Raw genomic sequence first — 26,163 nt, forward strand, 5'->3', positions numbered from 1 at the left:
TTCCATCAGATATTTTGAACTGGCTTGTTTCATTAGTTTTGACACCATGCTGTGTATTCGGGTGCACAAGCCTTTTTGTGCTGCAGCCAGAAAAATTATCCCTCTCATACAAGCTGAAATGTAAGTTATTACTGGAGTTCTAGCTGGGGAAAAAGCTGTAGAGTATTGTTTGGATGGGTCTCGCATCACTGGAATATTCGCTGGCATAAGGAAGGCACTGCCAGGAGTCATTGCTGGCATTGATAGGGCATTGCAAGGAAGTCACAGAGCTCAGGGCCTTATTTGCTTTGACAGGATACTCTGATGAGGAAGTTTGCACTGGTGGCAGTTGTAGTACTAGCTAGCAGTGACAGGACACTGCCAAGGGCATCTTAAATTGCTAAAGCCAGAACTTGTGTTAGCAAGGCAGCAAAGGAAGATGCTACCTCTCACATCCATGACTCTGGGCTGTGTTGCAGTTTAGAGAAAGACTGGAAGAGCACCAAGGGCTAAGCAGCTCCCAGGGCAGCATTATTTGGGTGCTGCTGTAAGGACGTCAGGGGCCATTGTGTGTTGTGATAGGACACTGTTAAGAGTTAGCTTTGGGTGATGTATTGATTGGACACTACCAAGAGGCTGTTCCCATTGCTGGCTTTATGTGTGGTATTGATGGGGTACTGCATGCTACTGGTCACACTGCTAGATCTGCATGCTGCAGAAAAGGGGCACTGCTGCCAGGAACTTAATCCTGCTGGAGTCTTTAAATGTAAATGCTCTTGTTCTCCCAGTTGGAGTCCAGGCTGAAAAAGGTGCGGAGAACGCCTGCCTCTGTAAGGTTCCACCTCAATAGCATGTTCCTTTTGCTGATCGATCATATTAGAGACTGCTAGTCATGCCCCGAGTCTTATTGGACTTCGGTCATTTACTACTGGGTCAGTTTCTTTCTTGATATCTCTCGGATAAATTAATGCTTTGGATAACAGGCCAATATATTGTACCAAGGGGGATTTTATATGTAACCCAGTGTTTCACAATACACTGATAGGAAAGATGCTATATGTACACGTGTGCATAAGCATACATCTGTACATATGTACTAGAATCCAGTATCCCATGGGTGAGCTTGTAGGTGCTGAGACAGGGCAATCTCCTCTAGAATTTGCACCTTAAAGATATTTTCTTAAGCATGGGCCTGGCCATTTTCATTCAGCCCTGCAAGATGCACTCTGGGCCCCGTCCTTCTCTTGATGTGGACTGGTCAGATGGAAAGCTGTGAGCAACAGGGACACTGACGTTTAGTCTGTCCAATTAAGGTCATTGTTCCAGGTTAAGCTTTGTAAGGATGCCCAGATACCATGGTGATGGTCGGTTGGTGTCTCTCTATTATAATGTTAGCAGTGGAAGATCCCCTTCCAGTTCAGTCTATGTGTAAGAGGAGGATATTTTTGGTATGTCTATATTGGAAAACAAAAAACAAACAAAAAAACAGACACAGCAGCAGTTCTCAGAGCCTGAGTCTACAGATACTCAGCATTCAAGGTAACTGAGTAGACATTCCTGCTGTGGCTGGAGTCAGGCTCTGAATCCCAGGGAGGGGAGTGGGGTCTCAGAGCCCAACCAGGGACATCTACACTGCTATTTTTAGTGCTGGAGTGAGAGCCCTGCCTACTAGGTCTGTAGACCCAGGCTCCGACACTCACCGCCACAGGGTTGTTGGTGTTTTGTTTCTTTTTTTTGCAGTGTCAACATACATTACCCATTATGAAACTAAGGGTATCAGATTAAAACTTTTAGAGAATATTTAAAAAGTCATAGACACATACATTGTTGAATAGGCATTATTGTCCCCAGCCATGTCAGTTCACGTTTGTCAAAAATGTTATAACCATGAATTGCAAATGAAGACACAGAAAAGTTGTATGGATCTTAACCAAAAGATCTTCGAAGGCTTCGAAGCATGTGTGCGCTTCTGCCGGGGTTCTATTAGTGCATGTCCATGCTTGGTTGAAAGTTGCATGCTTTAGCACTGTCATGTGAGCATGAGTGTGCCTGTGTCCTTATAGTGCAAGAGTGCACGTGTGGTTAGTAGAAGCCTCCCAGTGTAGCTGTGCCCAGTGTATGATTTTACAAGTGTTCAAGCTGAGGCTGTACAGAAGCTGTAAATTCCAGGAAACTCCCTCTGAGGCACAACTCAGTGAGGAGGGGGTTGGGAAAAGGAGCAGGCTAAAAGCAGCAATTCCTGCCTTGAGTGAGCAGATGGCTCTTCAGGGACAAGGAAGGAAGAAAGGTCAAACCTGTTATTACAGAAGTTTGTTCACAATTAAAAAAAAAAAAAAAAAAAAAGGTCTGCCAGAGGCAGAGCAGCTTTACAAAGTGCAGGTGCTGGTTGGAGGGGCACTTACTTGGTGCCAGGAAGAGGAGTGGGGATTGGCATTTTGTCCAGTGCTCAAATGCTGAAGGGAAATGGAGAGGCTACAAGCCCATGAAAGGTTGTTTTAAATACAAGGCAGTAGTAGCTAAAGCAGAAAGTGGCTCTGGGCGTGTGTTCAGTGTCTCCAGCCCACAGCTTTTGATGGGATCTCGGTCTCATTTTGGGAGGGAACAAGAGAAAAGGCAGATGAGGAACCATTACAGCAAATGCGTTGCATATCCCCATGTTATCAGAGCTTCCTTCATTACAGTGTGTTGCTGTGGCCTCTGCTTGGAAGGCCCAGCTCTGTGGTTCCTTAGCTCCTCCTTTCATTCAGAATCTCTCACTGCTGCTTTTATAATGATGATGATTTTGAAATCCAGTGGCTGACCTTTTGGCTCTGGAAGCTATCCAAGGGCTGTGTCTTGAAACACAGTAAAGGTTAGAAAGGAGGAAGAGAAAGAATGTCCTTGCAGCTGTGGGAGTGGGAGAGAGGAATTCAATTTATGCCATAGGAAAGTCAGTGGCATTGCCAAGTGAGGGTGTCCATGACTTCTGAAATGGCACGTTCCCTCCTCAGTGCTGGCAGTTTTCAGAGCAGCAGGACTAGTGAGTAGAGCATTATTTATATTAAAAAAAAAAAAAAAAAGCAGGCCTCACTCCTGCTACAGATTGCAAGGGTGCATTTCATGCTATCATGGTGTTGTGTGTAGTTCATACATACTTGTACTGGAGAGTGGAAGAGCTTCCGGATCACATCTTGGCTTACCCAACTCCATGGGTTTCTCTCTGCGGTTAGACATCCCTTTCTGTAGAGGACCCCAGAAAAATACAGATGTCTCTGGATCGTGCCTGGGCTCGCTATTCCCCCTCAGGTCCCATTTGCATCACTTTCATGGTGTTACTGTGGCTTCTTTGGCATCTCTGGCCCCGGCCCTGCTGAAGTCCCAGGAATCTGCAGGCAGATCCAAGGGCCTGTGAAGCCTTCGAAGATCCTAGTTGCATGCTGAAAACCAGGAGGTTAAGCGTTAGGCTGCAGGTTCTTAGGCCCTGTCCACACTACAAGCATATCACCTGCTGCTGTGTATGGGCATATCTCCATGGAAATCAGAGCTGGTCTGCAGATTTTCACCAGTGGCTGATCTGGCCTGACCCTTCCTGCTCGGTTAGAGAAATGGTGGAGGTGGTGTTTGGGTATGTGTTTGTTTTTAAACACAACGTTCAGTCCAGTACTTTTCAAAATGATTTGAAGAAAGTCACACCCTGTCTGCGCCACTTGCAGAGCCATTTATCTGCCACGGACACACTGTAGTGTCAATGGAGATTAAAGGGTAAACTGCAGGGCTCAGCCATCCGCTCCTACAGGATGCGAGTTCTTTCTAATTGTCCTCAATTAGAGACTGTGCCATTCCTCAGGCACGTCTTCAAACAGGAAGCAGAGCACTGGTGCTCTCCGCAGGGGAAATGCTACCTAGCCTAGAGCATGCTGGGAAGGGCTATTTTCAGAGTCCCTGAATGCCAGGAGGTGAACACGTTTCTTTGGGGATGCAGAATGCTGCACCCCCAAAGGGATGTGGTCAGGAGCTTCAAAACAAAGCAGATTTAACCCTTTTGCCATTCGCTTTCAGGATGAGACATCGGTGAGCAGCGAGGATTTTGATATGAACGACTCCACATGGATCTCAGCTGACCAGCATCTTAACTCCAGTTTGAGCCCCAGTCAGGACGAGAGCATGCGCAGCCCTCAGAATCTCCACAGCCAGGAGGATGGTGAGTGCTCCTGATGTCCATGGGGCAGGGGAAGGGAGGGCTGCACATCTTTGGCATAGGCACATTTTTTAGTCACTCATTAAACTTTAACTGCTCCATTTCAATCCAATGTCCCAGCTGAGGGATGGATTTCATAGCAGTACGTGCCCAGGGACTGCACTGGAGTCAGACCCTCCTGTTGGTACCACATGGACCTAGTGTACTTGCCATCTCTCTCAGTGCTGCTGGCACCCATCTGGTGATACTCTGTTGCAGGTGATCGTTGTGATAAGGGCTCCATGGGTTGGGGCATCGCAATGTGGTTCTAAGTTTTTCATGAATCCAGATAGTGGATAAGAGACACTTCCTGCGACGAGAGACAGTGGAGTCACCATGACACGCATTGGATACACTTGTTCCTAGAGCTGAACACATTGGCAGGGCTAGAATGAAATCCGAGCACTGTGATGCAGGAGGTGCAGAGGGAGGGAGGGATGAAGGAGGCCCTGCGATATGGGCTTCGCAGCCAGAAGCCCTCAGTTGGATTACACGTTTCGGAGTGGTTTTGATCCCCAAGAAGAAGCTGTATGCTCAGCAGTGGGAAGGGGATGCATAGATGAGAAGTGGGGGTATCTGCCTGGGTAGTGCAGGTAATTAAGAGTCAAAGTTGAGCAGCATGGAATGTGTGGGAGGAGGCAGGCTGGTAAGGATGGGGGTTGTACTAGCTCCGTGAAACATGTTAGCTTTAAAAAAGTAAATAAGGGGTGGAAGTCTGAGTTCAGGTCAAAGTTCATCTCCATGGTATTAGAATGAGATGTCAAACTACTGACTCTGCCTCGTCTCAAGTGGCTGAATCCCTCATGTCTCCAGAGGGCTCTGTGCAGAGGCAGTTTGAGAGCTGATAGGAAGTGGATGTATCTTGGGGCAACTCGGATCAAGTTAGTGGTGCTTTAAGAGGAGGGACTGGAAAACCACCCTGTATTGTGAGAAAGAAAGGCTTTTGGGCCGCATAATCTGCTGGCGTGGGTTTTAGCTACTCATGGCCAGAGGCAGAGCGTGGTGCCCTGGTGCGTTGTCCACTCAGATACACTGGGGCAAGTTTGGTTTATTGTTGCAAAGCTGCTGTTTTGAGATACAGCCGTTTTTAACAATAGCAGTGCCGGCCCAGTAGTCTCACGCAGGCAGCAGTAAGGATGTGAAACTTGCCTGCTCTGCAAGGTGTCCTGTGTCGTGGTAGCAAAACAGTCTAGCCTTTCTCCTCCCTTATGAATAAGTCGCTAAGACCCTGTACAGTCCAATTGCAGCAGTAGGTGGAAGGACCCGTTGAGGTTAACGCAGTTGTTGTCAAACCACTTCCCAAGTGCCGCAGAAGTGATGCTTAGAAGGGCTTGGCATCAGGCTGTGCCATCATCTATTGCACTCAGCACTCTGTTCTTCAGCACGTACTACCTCCACACCTAGGATTCTAGGCTTGCATTTCTCTACTCCACTTACTTTGCAGTTCTGGTGACAGAACATTTCCCAGCCATGTTTTGTGATGCAGTATTGCATTCCAGTGCCTGTCATTCATGGAATGCTCTAGAATGAAATGCTTTGGATTCATTTCCCCAGCGCGCAGTGTGCTAAAGGGACAGTGGTTGGCAGGAGCTTAAGATTTCTTCACTGAGACCTAAAGTTTGTCTCCCACCCACCTTTGGGAATTGCAGTGTGAGTATCATGGGAATAACACTTCCTCTCTCTAAGAGAGGGATTATCCTTTCTCAAGGATGCACAACCCACATAAGCTCTACACCCTGGAGGATGGTGAGTGCTCCTTATTTTTGTGGGGCTGTCATGGTGCAGGTGTCAGTATAGGGTAAGGGGAGGAAGGGCTGCAGATCTTTGGCACAGAAGGTTTTATAATCACTCATTAAACATTAAGCATTCCATTTCAAATCAGGCTCCAAAACTATGGTTTCTGCCTAGAGAAACCCTCTCTTCTGTAGCTCCTTTCATTTTGGTTCAGGGGCGAGTAGAGTTTAAACTGCACATGTGATTTCTTCTCCCCTGTCGAGTCTGCGCACATGCCTCAGAAGCCTCTCATATGGGTCAGGGGGAGGAGAGGGATGGAATATACTGGAGTAGTAGATCAGAGGTGATAGAGACAAAGAATAAGCATGCTGGCTGTGGAGGACACTTTAATTGAAACCAGATTATTGGGTTTCAGAGTAGCAGCCATGTTAGTCTATATTCGCAAAAAGAAAAGGAGTACTTGTGGGCACCTTAGAGACTAACAAAATTTATAGAGCATAAGCTTTCGTGAGCTACAGCTGTAGCTGTAGCCTCTAAGGTGCCACAAGTACTCCTTTTCTTTTTGCAGATTATTGGGGTCTCCATTAGACTGGCTGATACTATGGAATTTTACAGGACTGACTAAGAGCTAGGGATGATTTTGTATTTCCAGTGAATACCAATGGCCCATATCACATGCTGGAGTGAGTTCTAGGATCTGGACTGGTGCCACTGGGATGGAAGGCCTTGGCCAGTCCAGTTGCCAGCAACATCAAGAACGGAATCAGCCAGAGGGTGTGATGGGAAGGGCTGAGAGGGGAGGAATGAAATGATGCTTCAGGCACAGGAGACAAAACAGAAGTGAGGAAGATGTGATGGTGGGAGGGATAGTCCAGGAAAACAGCTGCTGAGAGTGGGGGAAAATGGAGAGGCAAATGGGGCTTGAAGGGAGAGAGAATTTAATAAGCCACAGTTTTTAAACCATGCCCATTTCCTTGGAGTCCTGGGTCAAGGGTCTGTCCCCTTATAGCTATCGAGTGGATATGGCAGTTTTTTTATTGCCCAAATTTGTCTGTAGGACAGGGACAGTCCAGAGAGTGCAATGCAAACACCCTGCCCCTGACCTGAAGGGGCCACTCCCCGTCCCTCCCCAGCTGGTTGATGGCCAGGACTGTTCAGTCTTTTACCCTCTCTGCTAAGACGGCCAACAAAGGGAACAATTAGTCCCCATTTTGTAAGGGTTTTGGGATGGAATCTGTCCACTAGGAACTGGATGAGGCCATCTGCTAACAGCCTTGTCACAAAAGCTCTGGGCTGGATTTCAGCAGCCAGCAGGTGAAGGGGCAGTTCCTGAACAAACATTGCACCTACAGCAGGAGTTGCAACTGGACGGTGTCAACACACTTTGCATTTAAGTGCAGGTCTTGTAGGAATCAGAGTGAATGCTTTGTATTGACTAGTGAGGGCTGCTGTTTTCAAGACCTGATAATGGCTCCAAAACTGTAAGCCATGGATTACCTCAGCAAGCACAAGAAACAAGTCTTGGCAGGGTCAGTAATAGGACAGGATGCACAGCCGGAGCAGTTGGCAGGAAGGGATGTGTGTGTCAGATATTTTCGTTTTGACAATAGAAAAAGAGGTACCCGCACTCTCAAGTATCTCACAACATGGAGCAGAGTCCAGTTTCCTTCCTTGTCTTTTAAACCCTCCTTGGACTTGCTCATGAGCTGTGTCTGTTTCAGTTCTCTCTGTTGCTCCCACAGTCCCAATGCAGTGGTGTGCGAGCACCTTCTCCTCTGCAGTTCCTGTCCATGGGAACAGGCACATTTCATCTTTTCACTACATCTCATTAGAAAACATTCCAATCCTTCCTCTTCTGTGTCTGAAATCTCTGTCCCGAAAATCTCTGTCCTACTATTGTTTAGCTGTAAGGCGTTGGCAATACCACTTCCATGAAAGACTGTTTACAAAAGAAAGTTGTAATGCACAGTTGCCCATTAACAGAGGACTCAGTGCTAAGATCATGAACTTGTAGATAGATTTCAAACTTTACTTTTAAGCACCAAGTCCATGATTTGAAGAGCCCTACAAGGAAATGCTATACAGAACCCTCCCGATCGGTTTGACAGCCTGTCTGAGTGTGATAGCATGTGTGGTGGGAGGGTGCACAAGAGGCAAGTTTGTCTTGCCTTGGGATGTGGTGTCTGCTAAATCTTTAGGGAGCAATAAGCAACTCAGACAACAAACCACCTTATTCCGTCTCAGAAACCTGCCCTGCTATTATCTGCCGCAAACAGTGTGTCAACCTTTGAAACAGCAAAGGGACCCAATAGAGCTAATGACTCTGGTATGTACCAACAGGGATAGTAAAAGGACACTGTCTTGGAGAATTTTCAGAGGGCCCTGTATTAGCAGCAGAGGTGGGGTTCACATACGATTGACACTGCTAACTGCATGAAGTACACAGAGTGAGCATGGGGTCCCACAGCACGACTCACTCTACAGCAACTAATTAGTGCAGAACCATCTCCTTCCGTTTTCTTGTGTCTTGTTACTCTGCTGCTCCCGCAAGGGAAAGGTGAGGTTCTCACACAGTCCCTGCCCAACTTGAATGTTACTCATATCTTAATTGCCCAAAAGGAAGTGACTGGATGCCCAAAGCCTGACCAAAGATGAATGGGGACTTTTTACTACCAACTGCAAGAGCCATTTCCAGGACAGCCTGAGGGATAATTTGCTGGGGTCAAAGAGATAATCATAGTATCACCACACTGGTACAGTGTCAGTGTACAGTGCAACATTTGCCTTTTCCTCTCCAGCATCCCAATGCAATCATCCAGTCCAACAGAAACAAGTTACAGTAACTTGCTAGGCAAATGGGCCTCATGGCTTTCTGTGCCCAGGAGGTTACAGGGGAGCTTTACTGCAAGGGGTGAACCGTTTTCTGCTAGTTTTGGTTCTGCCCTTCTCCATCTGGCTGAACTTGTCAACCATAGAGAGGTTATAGTGAAATCTATCTGTTGCGCATGCAGCCTGGAGGTCTGTCCCCATCTCAGCCAGAGAGAGTAATACCCCAATGCCGCAGTGAATCATGGTACTAGGACATTGTATTTCTACATACTGCATTATGGTGCATTTACTAGTAGATTACAGATTACAAATCATTCAGACTAAATACCAAGCATGTAGGGAGGCAGGTCCCTGGATCATATGTATTTATTGTGGTTTTTTACTTGCTAACTGGTTCCTGATGGTCTCTCTGGGGCTAGTATGGAGCAGCAGAGTCTCATCAGGTTTCTAGGAGTTCTCCCCAAAATGGATAATACATTGCAATCCGTGACATTGCCCCAAAGAGCTGTCACCACTCCAGCTACCTTAGCAGGGATCAGGCTTCAGGTGCTCTCAGCACAAAGCATGGGGGGAGGGGAAAGGGATCGTAACAGATCCCCACATCTGTTTAAAAAAACAAAACAAAAACAAAAAAAACAGTCTAAGGAAAACCAGCCTTGAGTACAGACTCATTTCTCTACTGCAGGGAGTGGGCAGCACAGCATTCTCCTGTGTCACTCTGCTGGGACAGATCCCCTTTCAGCCAAGGCATGCCTTGGTACTGATCCAGTGTTTGGTTGGCAGGGCCATGGCAGAATCTGTTCTGTGTCAGGGAGTGGTCACTAATCCCCACCCTAAGAGGAAGGACATGTTTAACCTGCTTAGTGCTAAATAACCTATCAGGGATGTCCCCTGGAGATGCTCCTCAAGGCCAGGGGAAGGAGGTATTTCCCTTGAGAATGTTTTAAGGAGGCAGCTATGGGGCAGATACTGGGGGTATTCCTTGGACATGCTCCTTGAGTGGGGCCTGGGAGGGGTATCACAGAGATTCCTTGGCCCAACCACTGTGGGTTGGGTGAGGGGTGAAGGCAGTACACAGGACGTCCCCAGACACCCACCTCCTTTCTGGTGTAGTTTGTGCGCTGTGGTGCATGGTTACCTTGGTGTGTCACAAGGCTTTAGACTTCCTAAGCAATTTATTGCTGGACGTTCTGCTTGGAGAGGAGCCTCCCAGGAGAGCATGGGTCTAGGTCAGCATGTACCAGGAACTGGGGTTTACATTCATACAGCAAGCTCACCATTAGCTATCAGCATTGGTGCACCCTCAGCTTACAGGTGCCCAGGTCACACCTGGTACTAGCCTCCAGCATGATGCTACATGTTCCCCTCAGACTTGACAAAAGCTTCACTCCTAGCCCCTCAGAGCTGCTACATACTTTTCTGCTTATACATATAGGGCTGTAACAGGGTCACTTACAACATCCAGTAGCATATCCATTCCTCAGTTTCCCGGTCATTGTGGGGTCATTGTGGTGCTTTTGGACCATCCAGTCAAAGCAAGAGCCCATCCCTTGCAGAGTAAGGAATGAAAATGCATCCTTGGCCGCCCACAATCTTCATCTCCATTGACACAGGGCCTTTGTGATACTCCTTCACTACCCCCAGGCAGCATGCTTCTTTCTTGGGCTCTCTCTGGGCTCCATAATCTTGCACCCTTCTCAGGGTCTGCCCCAGTCTCCCCCATGTTAATACAGGGCAGAAGAGGGTAGGGTGCCTCTCAACAAGGCCTGGCCTGGGCCCCTAAACAAGGACCTGTACCCACACCAGGCCTTGCCTCAGACCTTTTCCTCCTCTGGAGTCACCTCTCTTAGTTTTTTTATCCTGTCTTCTCACAGGCCTTTTCCACAGCCCCTCTTGGGCAGAGTGCTTCCCAAGCTCACTTAAGTGAACACCCCCAGCCTGGCTTACCCAGCAAACTGCTACTCCCACCACTTAATGGAGAGGCTGCACTTTATAGTTCCCAGCACACCTGCCCCTCGGTCACATGACTGGGGAGAGAACCCTGGCACAGATGTGGACACTGGGCCTGAGCTCCTCTTAAAGGTCCAGCTCACCTCCAGAGAAGGGGCAAGTTCAGTCACATGTACGCAACCCCAGGGACTTAGCAGGGTTTCAGGCAGGGGTGTAACTGAGGGCTGAATTTGACCCTGAACATTGACAGCCAAACTGACACTTCTGTGACACTCTGAGCACACGTCTGATTTCCCATGCAGGTAACCACCAAATAGCTTCCTCTCAAATCACAGTCCGGTGAGTACTGCCTTGGGCCATTGGCTGGCTTCCTGCAGATTTCACCCAGTGGCCCCCCAACTCTCTTCAGGCTCCCTGACTCTTGTGCTCTTCCAGCCCTCCTGGATCTGTCATCAGTGTAGAAGAGCTATAGCCCTTGCAGCAGGGATCAGTAAATCCTGCCCACCCTTCTCTCAGGGCAGCTGTTCTCTTTTCTAGGCCCTTTCCAGACTAGTCACAGACATCTTGGGTCAGCTTCTTTGAAGAATACGAGGCTTTTGAAGACTTTTCTCTTGCTGCTGCTGCAGGTTTGGGAAATGCAAAGCTGCTCCCGAAACATCCTTGCTAGCCTGTACACGCTCTCTATCCAGGCTTTCCTTCCTGCCTGGCTTCTGCTTGCCTTTGCTTCTAACTAAAAAACATCTTCTGCCAGATGGTAACGCTTTCTGCATGTAAATCAAGCAGAGCTTTCCCTAAATTGCGCTCCCAGTGCCTAAGCAAGGATGCAGATTAAGCCAGTTAATTGATGGCAAATTTCACCCCTTTCCCTATTACTGTTTAGTTTAGTTATTTTGGATTTTATTGACCGAATTCACCAATTACAGAAGTCCCCAACTTAACCATAACACAGGCTCCAGCCTGGCGAGTTTTTCCCATGCCACCCAGCCTGTATGACTCCCCCTCACCCAAGAAGTACTCACCTGTGGGGTTGAGAGGGCATCTCTGTCTCCATAGCCCATTGAGTCATTGACAGCCAATGAGGGGAGCAGCTGGTGTCAGTTGTGATGATGTACATCTGCCCACTAGGAACTGTGCTCAGACCCACCAAATGCATTTGCCATGGTTGGCAGCACTGACTGGCTCTCAGGCAGTAACCACCTTCAGTCCCTATTGGCTGGGTTTGAATCGGCTTGCCAGCAATGGAGAGATGAAAGGCTCCTTCTCCCGTTCCTAATCCCTGACCCATCCTAGAGCCCTGCCCCCATTTCCCAGAGACAAACGTAGACTCTTTTTTAGAACAAACCAAGCCTTAAACCTGTTAGAAAAGGAAAGAGAAAATCCTTCTTAATAAAAGACCTAAGGGCAAAACTTGGCTGCACAGTGGCGAGGGAAGCATAGTGCTGGGAGGGCCACAATATGGAGCATGAGGGGATGGCACAGGCCATCACATTAGGAAAAGGAAGACCAGGCCAAGGAGACTGCTTGTCGAGATGCTGCTGTTCTGTTGTGTTGGCTTCTGGGCTTTGGCTCCCACAGGCAAACTGGAAAACTTCCATCCCTCACAGATCCTGAGCAGTGCTCTAGTACAGGCAGAGGACGTGGCTGACAGCAAAGCTGGCCTCATGCCATTATACTGGTGGGGGGGGGGGCGGACGAGGGAGAGGGGGGAAATGGGCTGGGAGATAGCACGAGGAGACACCTTTCCTACACAATGCAGGAAAGAGCAAACAGCACTCCCTTGTCAGTAGAGACACATTGTGTCCAGCATTACCAGATGTCTGGCTCAGTGAAGACACTGGCAGAATACAGTCACGGGGGTGGAGGATGGACACTTTGTCTGGGCATCACGAGGTTTGCATTAATGCAAAAAGACAGGAAATAGGACGTTTTAACTGGATATTGGCCAGCCTCACCTGCTCTGCTCCCCTGAACAGTTTTTTTAAGCATCTCAAAGGAAATCAGCCAGGCAGGCACTAGAGAAGATGGGCTTCCTGGTAATGGGTCTTCATCCCTGCCTCTTAATGGGAGCTGGGGCTGGAACGAAGCAGATTGGCACTGGCTGGCCCCTCTTCTGGAGTTCACAGGCTCCTGGTCATTGGGCAAGGAGGAGTCCTTCAAGGCTGCTCTTTTGCCTTTAATTAACAATTCGTCTCCCTCCCAGCAATGGCCCCACATGAGGCCCCCCCATTCTCACTCTGTCTCTCTAATTTGTATTGAGTCTCTCTCCTTTGCAGCCTCTCCTCTTTCTCCTCCTCCCCCTTCTCATCTATTTTGTGAGTGAATAATTGATGGCACTTTTCATCTTCCTGGCTGTTGTTACAGTGAGATGACGGTGGGGTGCTTTGAACAGTTTTGACAGTCGTTTTAAAGCTAGCTGTAAAGTTCTGAACGGTGCTGGTGACATTTCAATGTGGAAACTGTGTATTTCCTTTTGTAGTGAAGGGAGAATCTGTGCCAGAGACAATTGCCTCGACACGGAGACTCCAGATGGGCGGTTGGCTTATTATATGACAGGATCATGTGTGATCCCGTGAGAACAGGAGCTGGCGGTACTGACCCAAACTGCTTCTAGTGCTGGTAGATAATCACAAAACCATCAAAAGTTCTGCATGTTGACTGGTGGAGGATGGCAGAGCCCTTGAAAGTCCTGCACAGCAATTGGTCAATTATTACAGAGTCCTTCAAAGTCCTGGGTGGCGATTGGTGGGCTGTGACAGAACTGTGACTGAGTGGTGCTGTTGTATTGCTGGGAGGTTCCCGTGGGCTGCTGGCTCTTACATAAGCTCACTGTTTTCTGAGTCAAAAGAGGGTTTTGTCTCCATGCTGGAGATGTGACAGGCGGAGGAACAATTTGCCCCATTCATCTCTAATTCCCTCTTTGGTCAGCAGCACATTGCCCTACGTTAAAATAGACGTTAAATCCAACCACTTCCCGGCCATAAAACCGCCTAGGGAGCGGGTGTTGGAAATCTCCCCTTCTCTTCCTGATCTCTGCAAATCCAGTGTCACAGAAATCAAGGATAATCCAGGCGCCTCCTTCAAATGAAAATGCTGAGCCCTGATTAATGTATTTAGTAAATGACTGATCCCCCCACTCGAGCCTTCCTGAAGAGCCACAAGCCATTTGCCTGTCCCTCCCTCAATGCTTTCCTAGGATTGGTGAAGCTGAAGAGAGACTGGAGATGCTGCTGTCAGCTTCCTCACTCCAGAAACCACACAGTGCTCCCTTGGATGCTCATAATTATGGTGGAGGAGCTTTGACTTTGTAGCCAAGCATGTGTGCAATCAGCCCCTGCACCAGAGAACAATACTCCTGCCTAGAGCATGTTAAAACAAGGCCTGTACAACTGTGGCTGGTGGTCAGGCTGGTTTTCTGCACAAGCCTGGATTCATAAGACCGTGTTGATTTTCAGTCTTGTTTCAGGCCTGCATTGCCAACCTGGACCTGTTAAATTCCAGTTCATGGGTTTCAGTGTCTCTCAGGATCAGAACTTCTGCCATCAGAATTCCAGCTGCCAAAGATTACAAGTGAAATTTAAATATTTGGTTTTCTGAATGAAAAGATCAGAACAGTTAAAAGTTGCATTGTTTTTACAGTTCCATCTGCCTCAATTACGGCTTCGGGGTGCATGAGGGCTTCCAATTATCCTCATTAGAGGGGCTTCTCACTTAGCCAAACTCCAGCCAAGAGCAGAGAGCTCATGAGCACCATTCCCTCTAAGTTGTGTGCGTGCACACAGATCCTAAACCCCACGCACACGGCGAAACACCGCACACACAAAAATTTGCACAGACGCACAACAATTTGCACAGAAGAAATTTTTTGCACATACGGCCTGTCAAAAATTAGAGGGAACATTGCTCATGAGCTTGTGCTATTGGGATAATTAATATATTCATGGCTGCATAGCCCGGCTTTGCTCCCCTGCTGTTCACAGAGTTGTACTGTTGGGTGTTTGTGTATGTTTGGGCGCTCGCCAACTGTTTGTGGAAACGTACACAAATCCCCAAAGTTTCACACTTTTTAACACTAACAGTTATTTGTCTGAGAATTCAAACTGTCAATGCATCCCTCACTACTAGCTGTTCTCCTCTTTAAAAAAGGTTGATCATGCAGTCAGAGAGCAGCAACAGGCCCATGTGGACAAGGCGACTAATTGCAACACAAAATAGCTTGGTTGAAGCAAAGAACTCGAACACCCCACAAGGCTGGAATTTTCCCAGCCAAATGATCTGGCAAATGGTTACAAATTATAAAATTGGGATTAGTTTATGAACAGGAAAAAAGGCTAAATGGTCCCTCGACCCCCTTGCTGTGGGGCAGCTCAGGCTTTGTACCGCTACTTACATTCCACTGACGCTCAGTCCTGCTCTTAGCACAGCGTCGTGGTGAGAGTGTGATGGGCTGGCAGTGGTGAAATCCCTATGTTCAATGTGCTCTAACCCAGGGAGTCGTGTTCCTATATTCCAGTGCCCTAGGTATCATTCATGCTCTGTTTAGAGAGCCCTCCACTTGTACCTGGGAGGGAGACCTCTTCCCTGCCAGCAGAGGCCCTTGCTTTTGTTCACAAAATCTCCGTATTCAACCCTCAGGCCTTAGGGACTCCTTGCTCTGTGTTTTGTCCCCTTGCAGTGTAAGGCAAGTCAGTCTTGCTGACCCTTGTGTTGGTGACAATTATTGAGAGAACCTCACGTGTAGGTCCTGAACAGAAGGAAGCCAGGATTTTAGTGAAGTTCTGCATTCATAAGTTTGCTAAAGCTCTTCTTACCCTGATCCAAAGACGTCTATATCTGTATTTGAATCAGCTTCTCCATAACTTCCTTAGAGTGTCTTATTCCTGTTGGAATGAATTGGACACTGTTAATATAGAGAGGTGCTGCAAGCAGCATAGCCTATAAAAATGTATAAACTGTGGCTAATTTGTTTGCAGATTTCTTTGGTAAGTACTTTAATTCATTCTAGATTGAAATCAAGTACATTCTCCCTGCAGAAGCTACTGGACATTTGTTTCAGACCGCCATTGGATTTTATTACATCTGTACAGGTTGCTAACAAGTTTTCTGGACTGTCCTTCATATTTTTTGTCTGTAACAAACCCAAGATTGTTACACTGGAATTGGATATAAATTTAATCTTCAGCTAGTGTGTGTCTTCTGCATGCTTGAAATGGTGTGCAAAAGCAAGTGCAAGACCCTGGGGAAGATGAACTCAAAACTTTACTCTCTAGGAGGGTACTTGGTGTGGACAGCTGTCCTAGAGATGGCCTCTTAGACCTTCTGCTTTGGTTGTAGACAGCAGTGGGAATTCTGTGCTGAGGTGGATAGGTGTTTGAGTAGCTGGGCAGTAGAGGTTCTGGTGGGTTTTGACATGGATTGGAATTGTGGGCTCTTGGGGGGATGGACGCTGTGCATTCTGTCAACAGGGTAGCTGGGAAGAGAGTGGGCATTCATGGAAGGTTGATCATCAGGAGGGGTAATTCCAGCCTGGGGATTGAGGCTGGCGTGGATACTTGAACGCAAGGAGAAAGGCTGCAATGCATCTGCCTCAATAAGAGTTTTGGCACCTTTGTAACACGTCCTCAAATTATTACTCAGCCAGAATAATGCTAACTACCGCCTCAAGTGCTGGGGGGTGTGGTGTGCTGGAGGCAGCAGAGATCCTGGAAATCAGGCCTTCTCCACCCCAGTGCAAGTAGCAATGGTTGGGTCTGTGCTTTTGGCCAGTTGTGCGGTCATGGGGCAGAGAGCGTGAGCTCTCAGCTAGGCCTGGTCTCTGCAGGAAGGAGAGCTGGTAGATTGAGCACAGCCAGCAAGCGTGCTGCACTCCAGCTCCAGCTGCAGCCTGGGGCGAGGGGCTGCCTCTAAACTAGGGAGAAAATGATCAGCAAGGAGAGGTCCCAAGGCAGCTGAGATTTTCTCCCATTGGCCTAGAGGGAGGTCTGTGATTGGCCACCCTGAGAGGAGCAGCTCTGTTGCTGTGGCGATGCCCAGGCTTACAGCAGGGCCTGTCGTATGGTTGGTGCCTCGCCGCAGAGGAATAATTCTTCTTAATCCTTCTGAGAGGCATCACTGGATAAGGCCACAACCTCCCTCTGGGAGCCCTGTCTAGCCCCGAAGAAGCAGAGCAGGGGAGGGCCAGGTCTCAAACTGTCAGCCAGGCAGAGGGGGAGAGAGATCCCTAGCCCTTCCCAGCTCTCCAAGAGCAACCTGCCCGATTTCTATGCTCCTGCCTCATGGCTGAATAAACAAGGGGCTTCTGCCCTCACAACATCCACACAGGGCCAGGGCATGCAGATACGCAGCATGAACAGACCACACAGAGATCTCTGCTGAAGCACAATGCACATACATAGATGCCCAGGCAAGGGGCACACAGACACGGGTTGAGGATGCTCCAGGAAAGCACACTCTTCCACACGTATCCGCGCGCCAGTGGTGCACCAGCTTCTCCTGCCTCGGACACATTCCTCAGCCACATCCCATCCATTAGCTCCCAGTCCTGTTGGGACACAGCCCGGCATTCCACATATTCCAGCTCATTTGTGCCCCTGTTTCAGGAACAGCAACCCTAGGACTGCAGCCCATGCAGGAGGGAGCCACACAGAGGAACTTAAATACCACACTGAGGATTAGGTCAGCTCTGGTCATCGCTCAGACAAATAAGTGGATCAGAACAACTGTGTGACAGGAAGGGCAGGGGCGAGAGTCTGGTGGCTGGTACAAACCAGGCAGTTTTGGGAGGAGGAGGAAAGAAGAAGGGAACAGTTTAGAAGCTGGTGCACAAGTAAGTAAAAGGGTTTCAAAGAACAGCTGGTATCAGCGGAAGGGCATGTGTGGAGCACACACGTCAGGATGGTCTAGGTCAGTCATTCTCAATCAAGGGTACATGCATCCCTGGGGGGGCGCAGAGCTCTTCCAGAGAGTACATCCCCTCATCTAGAGATTTGCCTAGTTTTACATCAGGCTCCAGAAAAAGCACTAGCTAAGTCAGAACAAACTAAAATTTCATACACACACTGACTTGTTTATACAGCTCTATCTACTACACACTGAAATGTACGTACAGTATTTATATTCCAGTTGATTTATTTTATAATGCTATGGTACCAGTGAGAAAGTCATCACTTTTTCAGTACTAGTGCGTGGTGACCCTTTTGTATTTTTATGTCTGATTTTTGTAAGCAAGTCGTTTTTAAGTGAGGGCTGCGCAAGACAAATCAGCCTCCGGAAAGGGGTACAGGAATCTGGAAAGGTTGAAAGCCAGTAGTGCAGGTTTACTTGGTCCTGCCTCAGCACAGGGGTCTGGATGAGATGGCTTCTCGAGGTCCCTTCCAACCCTACGTTGCTGTGATTCCAAGTCCCACTTGGCCCATTGCACTTCATTCAGATGCCTAATTGTACTTGAGTCTGTTTATTCTAAAGGATACAAAGTCCTTGCTGCTGCAGCCTCCACAGGGGTCACAGGAAAGTTCACTCATTAAAGTTTCCCTGTAGAGCAAAGGGGGGGGGGGAGGAGAGGGACAGACTGATAGCAGCAGCTAGAACACCTTCCTTCCCCCCTCCTTTCACACACACCTTTGGACTCACTGCACATGCGCTAGAATCCCATATGTTCTCTTGCAGTCTGACCCCTATTGTCCTGCTGCATGAGCGAGGATACAGGGAACAGGAAGCCAGGGACCGCCATCTGCTTGTCAGTCGGTGCAGCTTCTTTGTTTGAAGCACAGCTCAGAGTACACAGGAAGCAGCTCCCGTTCCCTCTCCAAGCGGCACCTAATGAAATAAAGGTTTTTCTGCAGCGGGGAAGGGAAGGGGAAATAGACAGAGCCGAGTTTAAACATGTGACATCTGACCCAGGAGACTGGCTCCTGGGCGTTCTAGAGCCAGGCTCTCTCCGCTGCTTTGCCTAGGAGGTGTGCGCAGGAGAGGAAAGCTATTTCTGCGCAAGATCAAACTGTTTTCAAGAGCAGCACTAATGCCACATACCGATGGTTGAGGAGCTGTGGAGATGTGTGTGTAAATGAGGAGGAGGAGTGAAGGCATGTGTGTGTAAGTGCAAGACACAGTCCATGTCCATGAAAGGAAGGGGGTATGTGATAACGGGGTAGCTTGTGTCCAAGATACGCAGAGGCGTGTGCATAGGAGGAGAGTGGGAGGCTTGTGAGGGCACTGTGGCTGGGAGCAGACATATGCATAAGGAAGTGTGCAGGGAAGCTGGGGAAGAACTGCACAGCCACAGGATTGAAGGGAGGGTGTCTGTGCCTGTGAAATGGGGAGCTGGATGGTCTGTATAATGAAGGTGCAGGAAAAGACAGTATATGTCAGTGAGCCAAAGAAAGGAGAGAAGGTAAAGGGAGTGAGCTGTGACTGTGAATTGGAGGGAGCTCTGGGAGAAGTGGGGGGGAGCTGCATTGGGAAGCAAGTTGGATTGTGCATGGAGGACAAACGGATGGCGTTTCTTTGCAACGCACAGACCTGGGGTCTGCATTCAGGCGCTCCGATACCATAGTGATAGAGAGACAGACAGACAGACTGACTGACCTCCCCACCTCTCTCCTGGGTACCACCCCTCTTCTGTGTCCATATGTCTGTATGGTTCGTGCAGAGGAGCAGGTAGTTCTGTCTACAGAAGCCATTGCTACAACAGGACTTATGTGAGAAGTCCCTGGGATAGGATGGGTGCCTGTGTTTTTAATGACAGGGCTCCCCTAGGTCCCATAAAACTTCTTCCATTCTGCGCTAATATGCATTTCTGCCAAAAAGCCCAGTGAGGTCTGTCCTCTTGGGTCACTACTGACTCTGAAATCTCTCTGCAGTGGGCAGTACCTGGGAAGCTTGAGGGCCTGGAGTTCATTTTTTCCTGGGGGGCAGGGGGGGAAGGACATCACTTCCCAAATATCCTAAAACCAGAGAGAGAGCACAGGGGTGGGGAGGGCCCCCTTTCCTACAGCGTTGGTAAAAATGGAAATTCCACAGTCCCATGCAAGCAAAACTCCCATTGACTTCAGGAGAGTGAGTAAGAAAAGGACTACCCTTCCCATGGGGGGGGAGGGAGGGAAGGTGTCTGCCATTCTTTCACTTTGGGGATTGTTCAGCAGCAAAGCCCCCAGCAGCGAGGGGCTCTGTAAACCGCAGGACTTGACACGGTCAAGCTGCCCCCCAGGAACAGCAATGTTCTGATCCCATAAGCTGCCATCCATCATGCAGCAGGGGGGGTCATGCCCATGGGCAATGGCCTGGAGCCTAGGCCTGTGTGTTATGAGTATCTGTTCCTGGCAGTGCTCATGCTGACTGGTGTGCAAGCCAGGCACATGGAGTACATGGGATTCTGGGAACCCAGGTTCAGTAGAGCTAAGGGTCATAAACAATTCATTTCTCTCTCAGCCAGTGTGCCCGCTGGCTGTCTGGAGCAAGATGCCACGTCCTCCCTTTGGGAGGGCACAGAAGCTGCTCTCCTGGTTTGTCTGCAGGTGCCCAAGGGGTCTGGGGCTGATGGGTGCCTTAAGGGAAGGGTCTCAGGGATTTGAGATAACATGTCTCTCTCATTGCAGATGATTCCTCATCAGAGAGCTGCAGTGGGAATGGTTCCTCCACCCTGAACCCCTCCACCTCCAGCAGCACTCAGGGAGACAGCACCTTCCCGGAAATGAACGGGAATGGAACTGCTGCCCCCATGGACTTCACTGCTTCAGCTGAGGACCAGCCCATCAACCTGTGTGACAAGCTCCCGCCTGCCCACGTCACTCCTTCCTACCAGTCAGACAGCTGTGCCGACGGGCTGCGGAGCCGGGTGAAGTACACAGCAAAGACTACAGCAGAGGTTGGTTTGGCCAAGACTGCGGGGCTTCAGGGGGTGCACAGACAGCATAAGCAGGGGCAAATTGTGCAGCCTCATTTACAGCCTTCCACAGACTGATAGTAAAATGGAGGAAACTGCACCCGAGATGTCCGAGGGCAGCAGAGGACTTTGCTCCTATCCATGGAGAGGAGAGAGCATTGCTCAGCCTGGGGGCTGGTTGGGAGAGGGGTGGAGTCTGCTAGGAGAGCTGAACGCATTCCCTTCTAGGGAGGGAAGGGGAAAGCATCTAGCTGTGCTCTGCTGGTTCTGAGGAACTGCTAGAGAGCAGCTGTGTCTGGCCCTGCTCCAGGCTTGGGGCCCTTGCTGTTCAGTAAAAACAAGGCCCAACTAGAGACAGTGTGGTTAGCAGAGGTAAGGAGAGAGGAAGTATTGTACCAGGAACCCCAGGGCCCATGGCATGCAGCCATAGCCCTGCCCCAGACAGCTCCACAAAGACCCTGCTGCTGAGCATGTTTATTTTCGCATGGCCTATAAAGACATTACTATGGAATGGGCTTTTAACACTCCTTGGTCAAGACAGAAGCATCTCCCGCCCTTTCATCTCAGCCCCAACTCTTTCAGTTCTGTTTCGCGGAAGAAAATCCCCTTAGGCATTCCCTGTGAAAGTCATTCCCCCAGCCTCCTCTCCCAACAAACCCGAGCCATAACAGACGCATAGCCAACAGTCAGCGCGAGGATAGCGTCTTCCCAGGAGGTCTCAGCAGACGCTGTCTCTGCTGTGGTGGATCTCCCAATCTCACTGCAGAACCATAAATCCAGGATCAGCCACCGTAATGCCTCAGCAATCCCCTCTCACAGAAACCAGCTTTTTAAAACTAAGTTTGGGTGGCAGAGTGCACATTGTGCACACTGCCTGGTAGAGTGAGTGAATCTCTGCTGTTGTAGGAATAGGTTCACCAGTGGGGCTGTTAGCGTTCCCAGGAGTACCCAACTGAGTGTTATTATGAACACAGTGAAGGGTGTGTGTGTGTGTGTGTGTGTGTGTGTGTGTGTGTGTGTGTGTGTGTGTGTGTGTGTGTGTGTGTGTGTGTGTGTGTGTGTGTGTGTGTGTGTGTGTGTACACACATCAAAACAGTGACAAAACTTTCAGAAGACAGCACCTGGTGTACACATGCGTAAGCCTCGCCCCCGACAGCTCCTGTGCCCACGATCAAAGTGACAAGTCCAGAGCATCCACCGATCCTGACAGAGCTGTGGGCTAGGAAAGATGGCTTGAATCTTTCCTGTTTTGCGCTACGGACTTTGGCCTGCTTTATCTGCACTACGGGATGAAGGGCCCATAAGGAGCGCCTCTCAATCATTCCCATCATTCCCATTTTACAGATGGGAAACTAGGATAGACACACAAAGGACCAGATTTCCAGAGTATTTAGGTGCTTAAAGATGCAGACAGTGACTCTGTGGGATTTTCAAAAGGCCCAAAAGCCTCCTACGTGCCGCTACTTCAGACCTTTGAAAATGTAAATGGGGGTGAGGTGCCTAATCTCCTTTGGCCATTTTGAAAATTGCACCACATCCTATCTTCATCTTTAAGCACCTCAGTACCTTGGAAAATCTGGCTCTAAGTGACCTGGCCAAAATCACAAAGGCAACATCTGTTGCGGGGTGAGAATTGAATCCAGGGCAGCAGAGTCTGAATACATGACTTCAGCCACAGGGCTACCATATGCCATTCCTCTCCCTGACAGGAACAAGATGAGAGGTCTCACAACCCAACTGCAGGATTTTCTAGAGAATGTTGGCCGCAGTGTAATTCATCACAGATTGTAATAGAAGGACCCCACACCCGCCCTTTAAACAAACTCCACATAAGAGGGAGTGGCTCCATGGGACTTTGCCTCTTTGCTGCTTCCATCTTCTGATGCTCTTATTTATCACAGTTTGCCGAGTCTCTCTTTTGCTAATTTTCTCTCCTAGCCCATCTGCTCCTGTGTGATCCTGCAGTGCAGTGATCCTAAGGCTGAACTTGTGACAGCTCCATCATTTCCAGGGCAGCAGGTTGTGATGTCATAAAGGATATGACTTCAGAGCAGGATCAGGCAGCAGGAAAGGCTATGTGGTGAGGGAGGAAGCTTTCTTTTAGACAGAGCTGTAAGAGGAGCACAGTAGCCAGATTAACTGGCAAAGACAAAAGGATTCCGCTTCCCCCGTTCCTTGGCCTGTTTGAAATCAGGCCCCTGGCCTTTGGCAGAGACTGGAGGGTGAGTCGAGGTCTGGGTGCTCATGACTCCCCCTGTTCTCTCTCAGTCCCCTCCATACAGTTCTGGCAGTTATGACTCCATCAAGACCGAGGTCAGTGGCTGTCCGGAGGACCTGACCGTTGGCAGAGCACCCACAGCAGATGAAGATGACGACGACCATGACGACCATGAGGATAACGATAAGATAAATGACTCAGAGGGGATGGATCCAGAGCGATTAAAGGCCTTCAATGTAAGAGTAACAGGCTAGGGACGAGTGGGTCCAGCTGTCCTAGGTCCCTGTTGCATCCAACTCCCCAACCCTTCTCCATTCTCTTTGCAGATGTTTGTGCGCCTTTTTGTGGATGAGAATCTGGACCGAATGGTTCCCATCTCCAAGCAGCCCAAAGAGAAAATCCAGGCGATCATCGAGTCCTGCAGCCGACAGTTCCCTGAGTTCCAGGAGAGAGCTCGCAAACGCATTCGCACTTACCTCAAATCCTGCCGCCGTATGAAGAAGAACGGCATGGAGATGGTGAGCTGCTTCCCCTGCCTTCCGTGCCCTTGTTGCCCTACTGCTCTCCCTTCCTCACATTCCTCCTGCTCGAAAGGCCTCTCTAGTGCCTGCAGACTTGTCCTCCTTCCAGATGTGTGGAAGAGAGGGACCAGATCATGATCCATTTCAGATATTGTCTGTGCCCCTGCTTCCAATGCTAATTTTTTTGAAATGTCACTACATGTTCTCTGCCACCCGAAGGGTGTGTGTGGCAGAGACACACTGACACTGGCGGATGGAGAAACAGATGTAAGCACTGGCGGGTTAAAAAGTTGAGGCCTTAAATATCTTGATTTTAAATATTAACTTTTAAGAGCTTGAGAGTATTCTGTGCTCTTGCTATGCTCCTGGCAAATGTACAATGCACAATCTGAATGGTCAAGACAAATAAAATGATTGTTTCCATCAGTATCCATGTTTCCCAAAAGATGACCTACCTGGTTGTATGTCTCCATAGACAAGACCCACCCCACCACATCTGACCTCAGCCATGGCAGAAAATATCCTCGCAGCTGCATGCGAGAGTGAAACACGGAAAGCAGCCAAGAGAATGCGACTGGAGATATATCAGACATCCCAGGTACGATCCCTGTAATCCTTTGCATGCTAGGCACAATTTCATCTGCTCTGTCCCCGGTCAAGGGCAGAAAATGAACCAGAATTGACAGACGAGGTCAACAAAGATCTTGCTCACTGATGATGGGCACAACACCTGCTTCAAGCCTGCAAGTTTGGTCCGCTTACAGTTTGCCTAGAAAGGGAAAGACCAGGCTGTGCATGTATGTTGTAGAGGGAGAACGTAGGCAGAGCACATGTGACAGGGGAAGACAGTCTGGAGAACAGGAAGAAACAATTTATATGGTAGTGAGTATGTGCAGGGGAGGCTGAGAGAGCCCAGACTGAAGGGAGATGAGGACAGGGACAAGCAAACTAGCAGCAGAGGGACATTTTCTTTCTGGAGGGACTGTTGTGCAAGAGGTGGGTGAGGGATGCTTCCTTTAATTGACAAAGACGTGTGAGCAGTAGTGCATTCCTAACACAAGGAGAGAGCAGCAGCTACGCATGCCTGCTCTGCCCAGGGGGAAAGGGTCAGGGATGCTTTGGCTGTGTACATTTAAATACCTTCCTCACAATTTTCTGGGAAAGCTGTGGAACACGGGAGCTTCACGTATCTGTAACTAGGTTTGAAACCATCCTTGCTCTTTCTATACTCTGATTGGCTGGGATACCAGGATGCTGGTGTGGGCTGGCCCAAGAGGTCATTCCAGACAATCAGAGAGTAGAAAAGCCAACTGTGCTTGGTGCAGCCCTTCCATTGGCAGTGAAGGGCAGGAAAGCCTCCTCACTGGAATAAATCAGTTTGCTCTCCTTGCTGTAGGACGAGCCGATCGCCTTGGATAAGCAGCACTCCAGAGATTCCACAGCCATCACGCACTCCTCCTATTCACTGCCAGCTTCATCTTACTCCCAGGACCCGGTCTACATCAACGGAAGCTTGAACTACAGTTACCGTGGCTATGGGACCCTTGGAGGCAGCCTGCAGCCACCCACTTCACTGCAAACAGGGAACCCCAGTAATGGTAAGAAAGGCAGAGGAATAGCACTTTGGAGTGACACAGAATTGGTCTCCTCTGTCTCCATTCGCTCCATTCAAATGGGGTTTGAAGAATGCTTGAGATGTGTGTGCTATAGAATACAAGCAGGGAGTTTGAGGTTCCTTACTGCTCTCCCTGCTCTGCAACTGGAAAGATGATGCTTTGCTAGGCCATGCCCTCAACTCTGGCTGAATGAGGGGAGGCTAAGGCTGCTCCTGCTCCCCAAGCACTGCCAGTGCAAGTGGCACACACCAGCCCCCTTCCTCTGGTCTGCAGAACCACCCCTCTCCCCACCCCTCAGTTGCTCCTGAGGACCCCCTACTCCCACAATAAACTAGCTGACTAAGGCTGGAAGACAGCATGGGAGAAAGACAAGGGCTGAACTGTGGGGGAAGCGAATTTAGTTTAACTTTAAAAAAAACCCACAGGTACCACCTATTAATAATTAACCAAGCCAGGCACCTGTCACCACCCTGATTGCCTTGCTGGTATGAGACAACCCTTCCCCCACCCTTCTTTTTATAGGACGCTCGTTGGGCCAGGGGTCGTGTCTGCCTATGAGATAGGAAAGCACTGAGCATGCTGTGGGTGCTGCCACAATCTAAAAGATAATAAATAATAACCCTCTTGCTAGCAGGAGTGTCAGGGTGAAGGAGGCCAGGCAAATGAGCACTGGATGGGAGGTCTGGGGGTCTGTGTTGCAAGGTGTAGGGAAAGAAAGGACCTGAGGAGAGGGAGAGAACAAGCCTGATCAGTTAGATTTAATAACGTGACAGTGAATGATCCAGTAAACAAAATAATTAGTCTGGGCTGGGACAGCACCTGACCACTGTACCACACTTAGGGCCAGCCCTGCCTGGCATAGACATGCCCTGACCAGAAGCCTCTGTAAAGCATGGAATTGGGTGATCTTCATAGAATCATAGAATATCAGAGTTGGAAGGGACCTCAGGAGATCATCTAGTCCAACCCCCTGCTCAAAGCATGACCAATCCCTAATTTTTGCCCCAGATCCCTAAATGGATTGAACTCACAACCCTGCGTTTAGCAAGCCAATGCTCAAACCACTGAGCTATCCCGTGTCAGAGGATCTCACGCATCTCAGTAGTAGCCTCTTAGGTTTGTTCTTGTGCCACTCCTGAGCAGTAGTGGCTGGAGCCCCTCTAGCCAGACCTGTCAGGCAATCACCTGACTTGCTTCCATAGCCTTGCACCCGGGTGCATGCC

The 26,163-nt window shown here is 49.1% G+C and overlaps 1 protein-coding gene across 4 annotated transcripts in view; it reads left to right on the plus strand.

The window, feature by feature from the left end:
- The window catches only part of NOL4L (nucleolar protein 4 like), a 100,753-nt gene that overhangs the window by 66,147 nt on the left and 8,443 nt on the right, over positions 1-26,163 (plus strand). For 3 of the 4 annotated variants that reach the window (XM_038369923.2, XM_038369926.2, XM_038369924.2), the window contains 6 exons: positions 4,018-4,159; positions 20,299-20,567; positions 22,854-23,039; positions 23,130-23,321; positions 23,800-23,922; positions 24,721-24,922. In XM_038369923.2, coding sequence (XP_038225851.1) covers positions 4,018-4,159; positions 20,299-20,567; positions 22,854-23,039; positions 23,130-23,321; positions 23,800-23,922; positions 24,721-24,922 — 1,114 coding nt within the window. Of the gene's footprint in view, positions 1-3,790; positions 3,915-4,017; positions 4,160-20,298; positions 20,568-22,853; positions 23,040-23,129; positions 23,322-23,799; positions 23,923-24,720; positions 24,923-26,163 lie in introns of those variants that run through there. The other variant, XM_038369925.2, reaches the window with a different exon arrangement.

This window comes from Dermochelys coriacea, chromosome 13, assembly GCF_009764565.3.
Source record: "Dermochelys coriacea isolate rDerCor1 chromosome 13, rDerCor1.pri.v4, whole genome shotgun sequence".
Taxonomy (NCBI): domain Eukaryota; kingdom Metazoa; phylum Chordata; order Testudines; family Dermochelyidae; genus Dermochelys; species Dermochelys coriacea.